A 16622-nucleotide genomic window follows, 5' to 3' on the forward strand; every position below is an offset into this window, starting at 1 on the left:
GAGCAGGCCCGGAGAGCCCAGCAACTTTAAAAGACACGAGCCCCACCCATTAAACCCATCAATGCCAAGACGTCAGAGTTTTATGCACTTCATTGTTCATCACGTAACTACACAGTGCAGGCTTATACCACAGAGCAAGCTGGCATGTTAGATTCTGTGTTATAAAGCATTACAGGCACTAAAGCTTGACATGACACCTTCCCTTAACAGTGGTACAGCAGTGCAAAACTGGACTGATAATAAATTACAATTTAATCACAAAGCATCAGGGTCTGTGCAAACTTGAGTTACTTCTTGAGAGTTGATTAAGATTTGTAAAGTTTAAAATATTACAAATAAACACATGAGCAACAGTCATTCTACAAAGCAGCCCCTTAAAGTTATTAAAAGCTGTTAAATATATAGATATGTATATATTTAAAAAAATGAAAGTTTTCTATCCATTACAAACTAAGGATACAGTAATAGAAAAGATAGCCACTTAAATGCATTTTATTCTGTGCTCTTATACTGTCAATCAACAGGAAAATGACATTTAGAATTTAGTAAATTTGCATAAGGCATAAAAATCAGTGAAGCTGAAAAACATCTTAATGCTCAAAATATAACAATCCAATGGAGAAAAAAAAAAGGCATCAATACATGCGCAGGTATCACACAGAACAAATACCAAGCAGACAACTGCAACCACAGAGCTCACAAAAGCTTCACAGTCAGAAATAATGTCTGTGCCTCTCAGTGACCAAGGCTTTGTCTTGCTAAGGGTGCTCTCCAAAGAAATACTGAGCTTCAATTCGGCTGCTGTGAGAACCAGGCTGGGCTGCTTGGCCGGGCCATTCGAGAGGCGGGGGAATCTCTGCAGCAACGCGAACAACAGCAGGGAGACTGAACCACGATGGGATGCACGGGCTGCAAACACAGCAAAATAATCCATAGAAAACTCTGTGCTACTTCAAAATTCCTCCTCACATGAAAAAACAAAACAAAAACCCTGCTCTCTCGAGAAAAGGAAACCTCGGGGCGTGACAAAAATGAGAATCGGGCAACAATAATGAAAAATACAGCGCAATACATTTCATCAACCTTTGATTTAAAAATAAAACTTCATTCCATATTTATGAGGAAATTCCCATAAATGCAGCAAAAAAAAAAAAAAAGCAGAAAATAAATTACCATTATATTTACATTATATAATACACATTATACTGCTTTGTATCTTTAAGTTAGTGTTCACATTATCACAAAAGTAACACTTTCTTCCCCCCTGACAGATTCTCCTGTGGTTTAGAGTCTTTCTGTGTGGTGATGAAGCAGCAGCACAGTTCCTCTGAGTGAGCAGTTCACTTTGCATCTGCCGCTTTACAGCATGTGAATAAGATGCACACAAACATCTCCACAGGAATTCAGTACCTCGGACTACACAGTACTCCAAAGTCCACAGTTACTCAAGGGTGTGATGCGATGCTGCGTAGCTGCAGAAGCACGCACAAACGACGGAGGGTTTTGCAGACAGGTTAGGATTCGCTATCACATCAGACGATATATTTGTTCACAGTCCGCTATTGGAAACGCAGATGGGCAGATACTTGGGAGTAGAAAAGTTTGCAATCTGCTTCTGGGTGATCGAGTTAAAATGTGGCTTCCTCCCATTATTAGTGTGATGGTGCTGCGCTGGTGTGTAACGGGCAGTGGGGGGGAAGCTGAGGGGGATCCATCTGAGGTGTAAGAGGGATGTGAATGGAGCAGTTGAGTTATGATACCTGGTTGTGTTCAGAGCATGCTGGGTAATCACTAACAGAGCTGCTGTGTTACTACAAAAAAAAAAAAAAAAAAAAGTCTTCACAAGCTCACTTCACAGTTGACAAAACGCTGAGCAGGATGTCAGCAACAATTGGCAGCAGCCAGTGCATTACATTAGCCAGTGAGAGGAGGCCCCGTCTCGCTCTTCGTTCAGCACTGCAAAAATATTTGATTGCCAGTAAACAAATGAGCCAGATGAATAATTCATAAGAACAAACTCAAGAGCAGAAAGTGGCTTCTTCACTTTGGTTTCAACCCGCAGACTGAAGTTCCTTTCTGTATTCTTTGCTCTGAAGAAATAGGAATTACACAGCATTACTGTGAGGCTGAAGCATGACCGGGAACTGAAAAATCACCCATGCGGGTAGGTATGCAGGTAGTAGCTGATTAATACCCCACTCACCTTACATTCCTACACAAGTCCATCATAGAGTGACAATGCCTGAACAATAGAGGGATCTGCCTTTGATCCTTCCTGAAACTCCTGCAGAGTCAGCTTCCCGTCTGCATTCTGCAACACGACACAAAAACAGAAAAATATATCGAGCTGAAGCCCTGTGATGCTTTTACACACACCTTCCAGCAGGGGGCAAAAAAGCATCTCAGGCCATGTCATGTTGCCCCTATTCTACGCTATTGGGACTGATGTTTGGTTCAGTGCACTTGGACAGTCGCCACTCTCAGCTAATACAAATCACTAAGTGCTGCTGTGCTGCACAGTTACTCCTATGGGCTGATCTTGGCAGTAGTGAGCTGACAAACACGCCCATGCAGGCTGCGTCTCATCTTTCACTAAAGCTGAGTAGATTCTTGGAGCTGACAGAGCGGGCACCAGCACTGAGGGCTAGAGGTGGAGGAGAATATATATATATGATGTTTATAGACTGCAGGCAGTGTTAGTGACACTGTGATGAATACAGCTAACACCTCTAAACTTAACAGCGTCCATATCAAAGCCCCGAGGGTGGCAACAAAGGTAGACGAAAGCCCTATTAAAGTTAAACTCATGACTATATCAATGTCAGTCTCAATGAATATCAGATATTGCTCTATCACTATTTACATCTCTAGTACTCAAACACTGACCTTATCCATCATTGCAAAAATGCGGTCCACACGCTTCTCTGGTGTGTTTTCTTCCTCAGGCAACTCCACAGTGTTCCCCTACGACATCAGCAACATCATAATGCTTCATATGTATTAAAACGAGTCAGGATTAGATCTCTAATGTTTGGGAAAGCTTACCACCATCTGATATATGGCATCTACAATGTTCAACATCTCGTCTCGGGTTATGTAGCCATCATTGTCGAGATCATATAATTTAAAAGCCCCTGTACAAAGACAAGAAGTTAAAATATGTGGGCTTCATGTGGGTGAAAAAGGAGGATAAATATCGTCACACTTTGTCACAGGTTTAAAAAGTAAGTCAAGGTTTTATTTGCCATTTTTCTCTCTAGAAATCTGTACTCCTGTCATTTAAATGTTAACAACAAGAGAGGAGATTCCATCTTCTTACATCGCAGCTTTTCATCTAGAGTCCCCCGGGAAGTCACTGACAAGGCCTGGATGAACTCGGAGAACTCGATGCGTCCATCCTGCAGAGCGACCGAGAGAGGGGAGAGAAAGAGAGTGAAGAGAAATGGCCCAGAGACAAGATGAGGCTCTCACTTCACACTTGCAGTGGCTGTACTTTCACAAACTCTGTCCTGTTCTTTTCATGATGTCCTTGCTGGGTTCTTCTGAAAATGGGGCCAGACGTTTGCTCCAAGTCAGATGCTATTTTTTGCCTCGCACCTGGCTCTCTCCGGAGATAGAAATATGTCACCTCTGGTCATTAGTAAGAAGAATGCTACTGGCTCAAAGTCTAAAAATTACAGCAGGCAAACATACGACCACAACATACGGGGAGCAAAGACGCCTCGCATTTTCCAGTCATTTCACATCACGAATGTGATCATTCTGTCCAACGGGGTAGGAACTGTTCCACTCTGAAATTTAGTTTTCTCTAAGTGTTGTTAAAATGTGACTAAAAAAAAAAACACAAAAAAACCAAACAAAAAAAAATAAAATAAGAATACACTTTTAAATCCACACTTTGTGCATCAAAGAGTTTTCCACTGACTTGCTTCTAAATCATGAAAACACAACTCAAAGTTTCTCAGATGCCATTAATTCAAACCAATCCATCATGTTATGACTTCCTGTTTCAAGCAGCTGACGGAGTCTGTCGTCTTCCTACATTCTGCTAAGTCAGCTGCCCACTGCGGGTTTAGCCACAGTATTCTCTAAAGCAGGGGAAAAAAGCCTGGTGTTTTCGTGCCCCTCAGGGTCAGCTAATGCTATCTCTACCAGAAAACTGACTAGACAGAAAATGCTAAAGTCATGTGTTGCAGATCGCACAAGTCCCAAAAACTGCTACGATCAATGCATTCTCTAACTACGGGGTGCGTAATGCTAATGAAGGTCACAGATAAAAATCAGATGAAGGGGATTGTGTGATCTTCCTGACACAAAGCCTCTTAACTCAAGTCAATACACCTCCGGGGGGCTCAGCAGCTTCCTGCGAGCTGCTCTTCTTCAGCTTGTGTCCCCAAACACAATCACAATGATCATGTACAGCTACAGTGAGGTGGTTTATTTCAGAAAAATGTATCTATCTTGTTGGCTTTGCCAATACATCCTCCAACCCTCACCCCATAAAGAGAACAGCACATTCTCTGGGTTACAATTATAGGTTATTATAGACACGAAGACTCCACTGCAGCTCGTTGCTCCTTTTTGAGCAAAAAGAAGGGGTACCTAGTGTAATATAATATCTTTAAGTGTAAAATATATCCAGGTTCTTTTTGTGCTAATGTTGCCAGAAATACACAATGTGAGCACTCAGAGTGCATTACAGAAAGAATATCTGCACTGGCACTGCTAGACTCTTCAGTTGTAGGTAATGTACACGTCCCTATGGGGAAATAATTACATTTTTGCCTATAATTTTTATGACAATGCCCAAAACAAACAGCTCTCATTCAAAAACTGTGTGTATACGGTTGTGAGAGACTACAGCTCTAAGGGGGAAAAATACAACAATAATGGCACTGGAATAATAATTAAAATGAAAACGATTACAACGCTTCTCTTTTATTCTGCTCAGTAGTCCCTGGATGTTCACAAAGAAAGAGATGCTGTTCTCACAAACTGACATGATCTGAACAAAACCTTCCAGATTAGCCCTCTTCCTCAGACTCCTTTTATCTAACGGCAATGCCAGCCCCAAATGATCATATTACTTTTTTTTTTTTTTATTATTTTTAATATTTCCCTACGCTCCCTAAAAGGCTAATAAAACACATGAATTTGTTTACAAACCTTATTTTCATCAAACACATTGAAGACAAAGGAGGCAAACTTTGTGGGATCTCCAAAAGGGAAAAACTGCTTGTATATCTTCTGAAAACCCACAGCATCCAACTGCCCACTCGGGCAATCTTTGATGAAACCTTTGTACCTAAAAAGAAAAACAGAGTGCACTGTGAGATGATTTTAAAAAGTAATACAGCCTTATGCAATGCAACCAAACGAAACGAGAATTCATAATCAAGACTAGAATGGACAGCAGCAGTAGACTGAAGTCACCTCCTCACTCTTACCATAGGCATTACTGATTCAGTCTGAAAGAGTGCGCTAGATCAAAAAGGTAAAGTGCAAAGCTATTTGTCTCATTCACAGATAAGACGATCGCCTTAATCCAATAGCAAGCCCAGGGTGGTTAACTCTAATCAAATTACTCTCTGCTCCTCTTTTGATAATATGCGTGGCTGATAGATAAGTCTGAGAGCTTCCTCTTGCCCTCTGGAAATACCATATCTGGAGAGCGACTTAACATCTCTATTAGCCTAAATATAGAAGCATTTCATAAGCAATTTCAAGCACAATCACTCAAAGGTAGGCAGTGTTCTTGTATGTCTTCATAAGGGAAGTCTGCATCCACAGAGTCTAACCACACAGGAACAGGTTAGGGAGCAAGTAAGCGAGATTTAGTCTTTACAAAAATAAATCTTAGATGAATAGTAGGAGGAGGAGGAGGACATGACAGGGAAATAATAACACTCTAGTTATAAAAAGCATTGCAAAAAGCTTTTCCTCTTAATCAACAGCAAAAATGACACAAGTTCACACAAGGGAGCACTGCGTGTTCGTCTCTGCTTAAGCTCTGGCTGTTCGTAATAAGACTGGGCTATAATTAAGGCCAGAGAAAGCGTGTTCTGATGAAGAATGAAGGCCAGGGGCGATCTTTTCCACTCACACTCTGACTCCTCACTCCTCTTAAACTCTTTTACTTTTAATCTGCCCGGGAGATAATGAAGCCAGCTCCTTACAGTCAAAGAAATAGGCAAGGAGCTTTGAGGAGCAGCTGGGAAAAAGTTCAGCGAGAAGAAAAGCGAGAAGAGAGCAGAACCACAAAATTCTCATATATGAATTATCTGGAGATACATGCAGGGGGAAAAAAAAGAAAGCCTAGCTTAACTATGCAGGCTATAACCTAATTGGTATTCAAAGAACCGAATGCACAACGCATATCGTAATCCACAGCCGACCTATTTCACCTGAATTCTTTTGTCATTTTTAATGCTTGACGGGGGAATATCAAAGAAAAGACTGAAGACAATGAAATGTGCTCTATCATACTGTACATACAGTGCTCATGTTCAAGCACAGAACATTACAAGTACAAAAACTAGTACATTTGCATTCAAATTCTCCATTTACTGCTTTCAGGCACTGAAGACTATCATAGGTACACCCACAGTGAGAGAAAATATGAATTCATCAAATCACATCTAAAATAAATATTTTTATTCTGTCAATATCATATCTAGTTTGCTCTTTTTTTAATAATGTCAGATCAGGAGGGTCAAATATCAGCAAATTTTAGCTCATCGCAAATAAGCAAAAATAAATTAGCACTCCCATATTGATGCATGCGCTTAAAGATGCGCTGGCATCTGTTTTCTAATAAGTAACAAGACACTGCATGGCAAAAATCACAGTTTGGAAATGTGTTGAGAATCGTGGCAAAAAGGCTGTTTTATATCCTTCTCTGTCCAGAGGATAAATGAATTCACTGAGATGAAGATCAGCAAAAATTATGTTGTTCAGACACTTTGTTGCTTTGCGTTTTGAGCCATTATGCATGGCAAAAAGAAGGCTTTTAGAAGGGTAACATATCAATTTTACACACAAAGGCTCAGTTCACCCATCAGGAGCATTTCTCGGGCTGTGAAAGCAAATCTTCTGTGGTTTAAAAGGAACTTAATAGGAAAAAAAACTGAGTGACTGTTGATGTAGTTTGGGTTTTCTCGACTTTAGCTCGAGCCTTAAAATTTAACAAAAAGCCTGTGTTGCAAGCAGGAGGTATGGCATTTAAGAGGAGAAAGCATTTAAGATGCAAGTGCAGTCTAATGGAAGGTGATTTTCTGTTGCATTATGGGAAATGGATAAAAGGATAGGGCGGACTCAGCTGCTTTAATTTTGAACAGTTTTTAAATTTTTTCCTCTTTCAGAGGAACTCAAGTGTTTTTAGCATTGCATTAAAAAAGATTGAGTACCTCAGTGGTGCGTAAATAAGGATCCCCCCCCCCTTTTGCAACTCATGAGGAATTACCATCTTAGAAAAGCATCTTCCAGTAATTTAGCACATCTACAACATTTTCAAGGTTTCAAAATGTGAGAACGCCTGACTACAGTGTCTATAGTAGTATTTCCTTAGAACTGTAAATATACTTGTATGCAAAACTAATCCAGTGACCTTTAAGCAGTAAATGGCAACAGGCCAACAATTATAAAATAATTTCTTACACATGATAAAATAAAAGAGCTCTAATGACACAGTAGTGCGTTTCATCTTATGATTATTATTACAGCTCCACAGTGTTTCAGTTTTAATGGCTGAATATTTAAATAATTAACTATTTATTTCAAGTGCAATCAATTGTGCATCAACCAGACAGCCACTTAACTGTAACATTAAAAGAACAACGGCAAGAATAAGTCAGACTACTAAGCCTGCCCCTTTTTTTGTTAAACATTTTGCTAGCATCAAATTAAAAAAAAAAAAATCATCATAAAACAACTTGATACGCTGTCTTTGCACAATTTCCATAAAAAGCAGGGTTTAAACAGTGAAGTGCACCTTTACTGACATTTTGCACAGCATCCCAAACTGTGGGAAACACATCAACTATACAACAGCTAATTTACATATGCACTGTACACTCATAAACTGTAGATACAGTGGATACAGTAAGCACTGCACCAATGTGTAAACATGTTTGCAGTGTCAGCTGCTCATAATACGAATCACTTTCATTTGCCAAGAACACGTCATGTACAAGAGATCCTACTTGGTGACATTAGTGCTAAGACACACACACGTTCAGCCTGTACTTGAAGCGGTGTAATAGTGCAACTACGCGCTGTACTTGTGGGGATGTGACATTGTGGATCAGACTACTCTCGGGTGCTGGGATGAAGATAAGATATTTATTTTCTGGCACTGGTTGCATACTTTGGCATCTACCACAGTGGCTTGGTACTGTGCAGGATGTTTCTTTTGCTCCTGCCTAGCTGGCAGGGAACATCACTGAGCTATGGCATTTAGTTATCGATTTCAGGTAGGCCGCGGGCATACTAATGATGTTCCCTTAGAGGAGAATTAGAAAGGAGAATAAATTTAATGCACAACACAGGCATTTATCTAACCCTGCTAATTCTTCTGTGTCTGTGCTTGTGCTCTAATTACACGCCATCTGGCATTCCCCCTGGTAAAATTCCCTCTCATCCCTCACACTCAGCCGTGTTGATTGCTACTGATCTTCAAGTGAGGGCTCGTGCAAACTTTCCTGTGAAAGACAGCGAGAGTGATGGCGAGCTAGCTGGCTGCACAGCCGGCGGGGTGGAGGTTTGGGGAGGGGAGGGTTTCCGCCCCAGTGCACTCAGGCAGCCCTAGAGACAGGCCAGCTCGAAGGCTCTGGACCTGCCAATGTCCAGTGATATCTAATGCTTTCCCCCTGCAAAAAAACCTCCCCAACAGGAAACATGAAGAGCAACTAGTTCTAAAGGCAAAGCTCTTTTCACGCATGTGGAATTAGGTCATGAAATACAAACGCCAAAAGGAGGAGAACTAAAATGTGAACATTGAAGAGTCATCACTTCATTACGGAGCTCTTTCTTCTGATTTATGGTCTACTTTGATTTGGATTTTCAAAGAAATAATAGCCCAATAGCACCACCCGACAAACAAAAGAGATGACTGTGCTCACGCTTGAATCATCTCCGCTAATGAAGAAAGCATTGTTTCTTATCCATCTGCCAGCGGCTGTCAAATTGTCCCTTCACAAAAAGATCCATAAATTCACACCTTATCAATAAAAACAGATTGCTCCGGGCCCAATTTTATGCAATATCCTGGCTTAAACTGTCTTTGTTTTATGAATTTGCTTCGCTTTGACACATTGAGGTGCATGTTTTAACGCTGTTAACACAGACGGGGATCAGACAATTGCTAGACCTCTATGAGCCCATCTTGGCTCAGGTCACAGTGACTAATAGGAACAGAATCTGACAGGAAGGATTACTAATGAGCAACCTTGTGTAGGTTTTGTGGCCAAGTAGTCATGACTGCCTGAAAGTGAAACAACCTTGCACCCCTGCCATTCCTCTGTTATCAGACATCCCTTTTGCAAATAGAGCAAAAAGGTTGTGGAGGAATGCATCATGGAAATGTTTGTATCAGTATTATCAGCCTTCAAAGTCATTCTGTCTCAGTTAGGCTTCAAAGTCATTCTATTTTCAGAACTCATCTGTCTTCAGGGAAGTGTGAGGGAGATGGCTCCAAATCGACTATCAAACCAAATCCAGCAACACTGTTTGCTGACTCAAGAAAACGAATCCTGAGAAGGGATACATCGAAAAGGGGTTTTTCCAGCTGGGTCAATGTAAAACTTCCTGACCCTTTTGAGACCTGGGACATGTAACGATGCTGACCTCGTCAATCTGTCAAAGTCACTGTGTTTACCTGATCGTGATGCACACCTTTCACTTTACGTGCCAAAGAATTGTTTCACTCGTGACAACAACAGCTGTCAACATCGATTCTAATTGAGTGTGACCACATTTGTAAATATCTTTCTCGAGTGTGTATTTTTCCGTTTGTGTATGCTGCACGTCACTGCCCCTCGCACAAAGGCTGAGAGAGATAGAGAGTGCGATCTCCACCGGATGGTCTAAATCAGGAGTGCATCATAGGTAAATGCCTTTTGTAAATTAGAAACACAGCCAGCAAGATGCTATTATTTCTCACATTATTGCAATTAAAGGCATTCTCCAAAGACAACCATGCTATCAGTGAGCCAAGCAATTCATGAAGAGACACTTTGAGTCAAAATTTTGTGCCTGCCAATCTGTTAATACAGCATGCCGTTTGGATTTGTGGTGTGTTAAAAATGACACTGTATCTTTTATATAAAAAACATGAAACCAGCACATTCAGATGCTGTCAGATTAATGCGAAGGAGTAAACCTGAAAGGAGCGTCTAACTCCAGCGAGCTTTGTCACTGAAGACGCTGCTAAATGCTAATATTTGACTAGCCCCACATGAACAAAGGAAAAAAAAGTCTCATTAAAAATGCATGCACACACTTACCACTGCTGCACCTCCTTCTCTGTAACTGTAAGAGAAATAAAGAGTGACATTAGCTAGATGCAAAACTTAGCATATCAGACACAATGGAGGAGCCTGGTAGCCAACCATATTGGTACTAGGCTTTCAAACATGTTTTATGCAACAACAAAAAAAACATTAAGTTTCAACATGCAATTATTGGAATACAGCTTTTGTTTTGCTGAAAGTAGAATTCATTAATTCTAGTATATCCTGTATAGTATGGTAGACAAGTGGGAGTAAACCCTAGAGAGCCACAAAAAGACCGAGGAAAGCAGAGGGAATGAAGGTCAGCCACTGATTTAAGAAAAAGAACTGTTTATGTGGCAGGATGTGTTATCATGCCCACACAAGCACTACTATCTGCCAGTATCTAATCAGCCATTCCCACATGCCTTTCCCTTGTCTCTCTACTTTCTCTCAAGTAACCAAAGTAATTTTCAGCCTCTTGGCTCCTGGGATTACTAATGAAAAAAAAGGGCTGGAAATCAATAGCATTAGTTTAACCAGGTGGTCTTTTGAGAGGCACTCTGAACTCATGTTGCTGCTGCTGCAGCAAGCTGACAATAGATGCTGTCTACCACCACTTCTGTTTGGCCCGGGGGAAAGTAAAAGGCTTTTAAAGATAACAAAACAACAGTAACTTAATCACTAATTTCATCTACTGTAATGTTGAACCTTGAGCAGCTCATAGTCTTGGTTACTAGCCAGGTAAAACACAGAGAGGGTAAAAAGCATTGAGTAAGCAAGGCTACATTCTCCTGTAAAAAAAATAAAAATATAAAATTACATTATCCAGCAGTCTCGCATTGTAGGAGACAGACAAATTTAAAAAAAAAAAAAAAAACCAAAAAAACCCTTCACAACAAATTTGGGAAAAAAGAAAAGAAACACCTGAAACACAAAACATGATATTTACCAAAATGTTTGTGATAATGCGACTACCTCAGATCAAGAGCAAAACAATACAGGGACTACGGATAAGGAGCTCTGCATATATCTTCATCTCAATTTGTTCTGCTCAGCATTTTAACCGAGAAACTCATCCTCTGACCATTTTCTGGTCAGTAAATGACAGGGTCAATCTCACTACTTTTAGCCAAGCCAAGCTAGCATTAAATTGGCCTCAAAAGCCATTGCTGCAGTCAGAAATTGAGGCAATTTACCATGGCTGCGATTTAATAAAAAAACGTGTTACATAACTCAGTCAGCAGCAATGGGCAATAATGCAATCAGCCAGTTGCAGGAGGGTGCGGGGCCCACTCAGTCGTTGGCCCTGCAGGGTCTAGCTAGAACACATTCAGCTTGTGCCTCCATCGCTATGAGTGTCATCGTCTCTTTTCACTTCAAAAAAAGAAAAAAAAAAATCTTCATGCTGATACATGGGCCTATGCTACATCCTGCAGACATTTTAATAGGATTGCTGGTCCTTCCATGTAATGCCAGAACAGTCATTCAGGGAAGCATTTATGGGGAGGAGTGAGTTTGTTACTATTCCCTACTGTTTTCCACTAAAGAGCAGAAAAATCACTCATTAGTGAGAGCTGTTGCACAGCCTACTGTTGGTGTTTTACTGACAATAACAAAAAAAATTCCAAAAATGTGCTCATAAGAAATTTTCTAAAGTACAATAAATCCAGATGTCAGCATTTATTCCTCGTAAATAAATAGGCCTCAATTCTGGCCTTGCTGTTTACCTTTTAACACCCATTATTTTCTGTGCAAAACATCCTGCATCTTTTACCAGACACACACAAACACAAACAGAGGGGCACAGGGAAATTTACTGAGTCCCCAATCTGTCAAGGACCAAAGGAAAGCATTGACTAAAATGGCAGACTACGCTTCTCATGGGAGCGCAAGAGAAAGAGGTAACAGGATGAAGGAAAGCAGAAACGATAGTCTCAAGTCAAGCAACAACAGTAGCAACAAGAGAACGATCACGCTGGGAGAGAAAAGCTAACCAGATAAGATCCTAATTATACTATTCCATTCCCTGCTCAAAGAAGGCGGTTAGGGGGAAAAGCAAAAGAGGCAGGGTGAAAGGTTAAGAGAGAATGAGAAAACCAGTCAGACAGGGGGAGAGAGCGAGAGAGAGAAAGGGACAGCAGCAAGCAGTCCAGCCCAGCATGAAGTCTAATCTTCCTCCACAGCAATTTCCTGCTACAACAGCCTTCCTTGGTTCTGCTGTGGAGAGACCCACCACACAAATAACACTGTCATTAAGCAGCCAGGGGATGTCAACTCCCACCCACACCTGCACACCACGGTCCTCAAATAATAATAATAATAATAATAATAGCAATGCTGCGCTCCAAAAATAACACACAAGTGGTTAATACAGTGGATACCAAGCAGACATTGCTGGTGGTAATTAAAAATGTGATCCAAAGTGATAGCTGAGCAGACGTTGATAAGCAACGGCTGGTAAGATGGTAGAAATACAGTCAATTTACACCCTAATGCATCAACAGGAACAACAATCGAAGATATAATTACAAAGTCGCACCTTCGCTACAGTTCTTTATTGGAGGGTCAGTCCCCTTTCTGTGAGCCCACCCCATCCATCGATCTTGACACAGGAATGCAATTTATAAGTGTGGCGGCACAAGCACGGCGTGAATTGATTTACCCTTTCTACGTTTAAATTTATCAATGTCTGTCACATTAGAAGTAGAACATACAGCATGTTTACAAGCGCAGCACATAAAACCACATTCTCATCGGTAAAGAAAAGCTATCATTACAGCTGCCACAAACTCTACTATGTCCTCAGCGTAACTTAAAGACCCCACTTGCAACTTTTTACTCAGCCTTAGCTGATCACAGTCTGCGATACATTCAAGAATCTGAAATTTGAAACAAATGAGGAGATCATTCGCAACTGACATCTGCTCTGTCAGTGGTGAAAAATGTATAGCATCCCAAAGCATCCCAGCAGGCAGCGTTATTTACTCTTAAGCCTGTGTGGTGCACAGTGGGTGGAAAATGAGATTAGCAAACCGCAGCAATAAACTCTGTATTATGTATTCCTATTACAAGCTGTATGTTCTTTAACCTCAGGCCAACAGGCTATGACAAGCTCACAGAAAAAGTTTCCGCAAAGTTTTTCTTTGTAAGAACAAGCAAAAAACAAACACACTTTCAGTTACTCACAGTAGGTTTTCCTTGTCAACTCCTCTACCACCTCTGGCTTGAGCTTGCTGTTGGATTTACCCATGATCTTCAGCTCTCTTCGACGCCTCCAAATCCACGCTGGCACGTATCACCTGTTACTACGTCCCTGCCAGTCTGCTCCTCTGCCAAAACACGCAAGAGAAGTGGGGCTAGTTTAGGTGCGAAGACACGGGTGAGATAGGAGAAAGACACTTTTATTTGAGTTTGCTTTGTCAGAAAAGGAAATAAAACACTCCCATTCACACTAATCGTTCTGTGTATATCACTCTAGCTGCGGTCATGATCTGCTCAGCCATCAGCACTCCACACAGACGAGTCAAACCCCAGGGGACCACGTGAAGAGGACCCAGCAGGCTGTTGAGTCTATACGAGCGCTGCGGAGCGCCTATGTGTCCGCCTCATTTCTTCACAGCAGCCCGTGGGCGAAGAGTGGCGTTTGGACGCGTTGCTACCTTCGTCCTTGGATACAAGAGTCACTCAGTGGCTGGGTTAAGCACGCTCGCTCCCCCACAGTCATTCTCTGTTCTTCTCACTCCTCCCACCCCTCCTTTCCCACCACTATCTCTATTGCTCAGGGTAAGTTACTGTAGAAAAAGAGTCCTCCCTCTTGACAGCTGAGATAAGGAGGTGTGTAAACTAAAATACAATGAACAGAGCTCAACTTGGATGCCCCCCGCTGCACTTTGCGCTCGCTCTAAAACGTTAGCTCTAATCCTTGGAATTTACACAGACACCACAGTGTAAAGAAACAGTTCTAAAAGGCTTCAGTAATAATTTCTAGGGGGAAAAAAAGAAGATACCAGAAAAACGCCAAGTCTGTTCATGGTTCTACAGCTCTGATGCCAACTGAACAGCACAAAAGAGATCCGGTGCTGCTCTTAAAATAAGCATGTGAGCTGTCTACCAAGTTTAGATGTATTTGAAGAGTGACAGTTTTCTTTTTTTTTTTCTCCTCCATTCTGACTCATAATTCTCCCTCCTTTTCTGGCCTCATGACAACACGGCATGGTGGTTTCTTCCTCTCTGTCACAGAGATGGGGATAATGGAATTTCTTTGTACCGTGGGCCGGGCGTTGGCATGCACTGACGGTTAACCACAGCAGCTGTCTGAGCCACAGAATTAGAAGACTACTGTACGCACTATGCACCTTCACTGCAAACATCTGTACTCTGCGTCCACGGCCAGCGATGTCTTTGCGAGGGATGCCACGCTGGTAATCACCATTTTGCGTTTGCTCAAACCTTCTGGTCTTGGATATTACACAGACACTATGAAAATAAACAAACAGACAGCAGTTACAAAGGGAATGACAGGCATGTGCTGTGTTTCATGAGAAATGGACTGGACTGTCACCTAGAGCCACAGACACATGGGCACTTAACTGGAAAAACACTCAAAACAAGACGACCTTTGTAGTGACTGCCTAAGCTGCTGAGTGTAGCCAGCAGGCATCACACAATATGCAGCTAGAAGAGTGCTGTCAATTTAACTGTAGAGGCTGCTATTAAAGTATTCTGCGTTAAATCAGCACAGCCTAAACGAGCAGAAAATGAAGTCACGTTGTGAAATGACTGATTCAAACAGCTGGCTAAGACAAAACAGCACAACTAAAATACATACATTCTCAACAAACGTACAGCCTGGTTAAAACCCTCGAAAAGCGCTTTGTTTTTATTAATTTCAACGTGTTTTGATTGACAGCAGCGAGAAATACATACAGTCGCGGCAGCAGCAGGTGGGATGTTGCCTGGCAGTACCATAGCAACCCTCAGTTTATGGCTACAGTGCGGGAAGCTAGTCATTGTACTCGAAACGTTTGGTACCCATGCTGTTCCGTGTAGCTAGTTGACAAGGAAAAAAAACAGAAAACACACCTTTAAATGAATAAAGAAAAAAACGTTCCCATATAAAGCGGCTTCTGGTTACCTCAGCCACAAAAGCGGAAAGTCGCGGTGAAAAGAAATAATTTGCCCCACAGCAGAAAGCCGCTGTCCGACGCCGTCTTCCTTCGCCGAGTTCCGGAGTGAGCGACTCGCTGCTGCGCGGATGGCCGTCCGTGCTGCTCTGATGCCGCCGTCAGGGAGTGACGTTGCTGCCTCTGCTGCATGGCCCCGACCAACTCAGCTCAGTGCCAGAGACACTGACGTCGCGGTACCACTGGACACACACTGACTCTTTGTGTGCTTTACACGTGTCACCGGGCACATAGCGAGATGTTAACTTTTCGACTCACATTCACATTATATGTAACGTTGTTTACAGGTCAGTCTGCCTGCCCAGTTTTACACACAAAAAAAGAAAGAAAGAAAAGGTCGAAAGTGGTGGTGAGGTTTGTCTTTATAACACTCAAATTAGCCACTTACCCTTTTTAATGCCTAATCACTGCACTGGATTCAAAGTTAGTGTTTGTAACTTGAGAATTCTGAGTTTGTTGTTCAAACGGACAAAAATTAATTGTGGCAAAGGGTTGAATTAAAATGCACTAAGTTACATTTTTAGCATAAATATCAAAGTTCCTTAGTAAAGGGGCTAAAACGATTCAGAGTAATCTAACTTTTAGTCCTTCGTCGGGGTCAGTCAAGGTTGAGCAACACTACAATTCCCACAATGCCATTGAAGGCAGTCCTGCCTTTGAGGTAAAATTCCAAATTTACATGATATCTGATTTACAGCGTTTGGCCCAAATAACTACCGTTAATAACACTGGTTTGTATAAAGATCACTTTTTAAGTGTGAAGAAAAGAAAGGTTTATTTATTAATTAATTTATTTATTTATTTATTGCTATGTTTTAAAGCTACAAAGTAATCCACTTCCATATCTGCACTTGTTTAAACTTTTCAGTATTCTCACACCAAACCAAATAACACAGAAATGATTAGCATTTGTTAATGGCGTTTCTCATTAACACATCATACATATTCA

The 16622-nt window shown here is 41.4% G+C and overlaps 1 protein-coding gene across 7 annotated transcripts; it reads right to left on the reverse strand.

Annotated features, from left to right (window-relative positions):
- Nucleotides 1-72: 72 nt before the first annotated feature.
- Nucleotides 73-15832, reverse strand: ncs1b (neuronal calcium sensor 1b). 7 transcript variants are annotated; one of them, XM_085179483.1, is made up of 10 exons: nt 15625-15829; nt 14846-14966; nt 13677-13819; nt 10503-10527; nt 5167-5305; nt 3320-3398; nt 3046-3134; nt 2887-2964; nt 2204-2311; nt 73-2090 (listed from the first exon to the last, which is right to left on the reverse strand). In XM_085179483.1, the coding sequence occupies exons 3-9, from the start codon at nt 13738-13740 to the stop codon at nt 2213-2215; spliced, it is 573 nt and encodes a 190-aa protein (XP_085035609.1). In that variant the 5' UTR covers nt 13741-13819; nt 14846-14966; nt 15625-15829; the 3' UTR covers nt 73-2090; nt 2204-2212. The 7 variants fall into 7 exon arrangements, with proteins under 7 accessions (XP_085035609.1, XP_085035607.1, XP_085035608.1 ...); XM_085179481.1 differs by having other exon boundaries at nt 14846-15539; XM_085179482.1 differs by having other exon boundaries at nt 15573-15829.
- Nucleotides 15833-16622: the final 790 nt, after the last annotated feature.

The sequence above is a fragment of the Neolamprologus multifasciatus genome, chromosome 12 (assembly GCF_963576455.1).
Source record: "Neolamprologus multifasciatus chromosome 12, fNeoMul1.2, whole genome shotgun sequence".
Lineage (NCBI taxonomy): Eukaryota > Metazoa > Chordata > Actinopteri > Cichliformes > Cichlidae > Neolamprologus > Neolamprologus multifasciatus.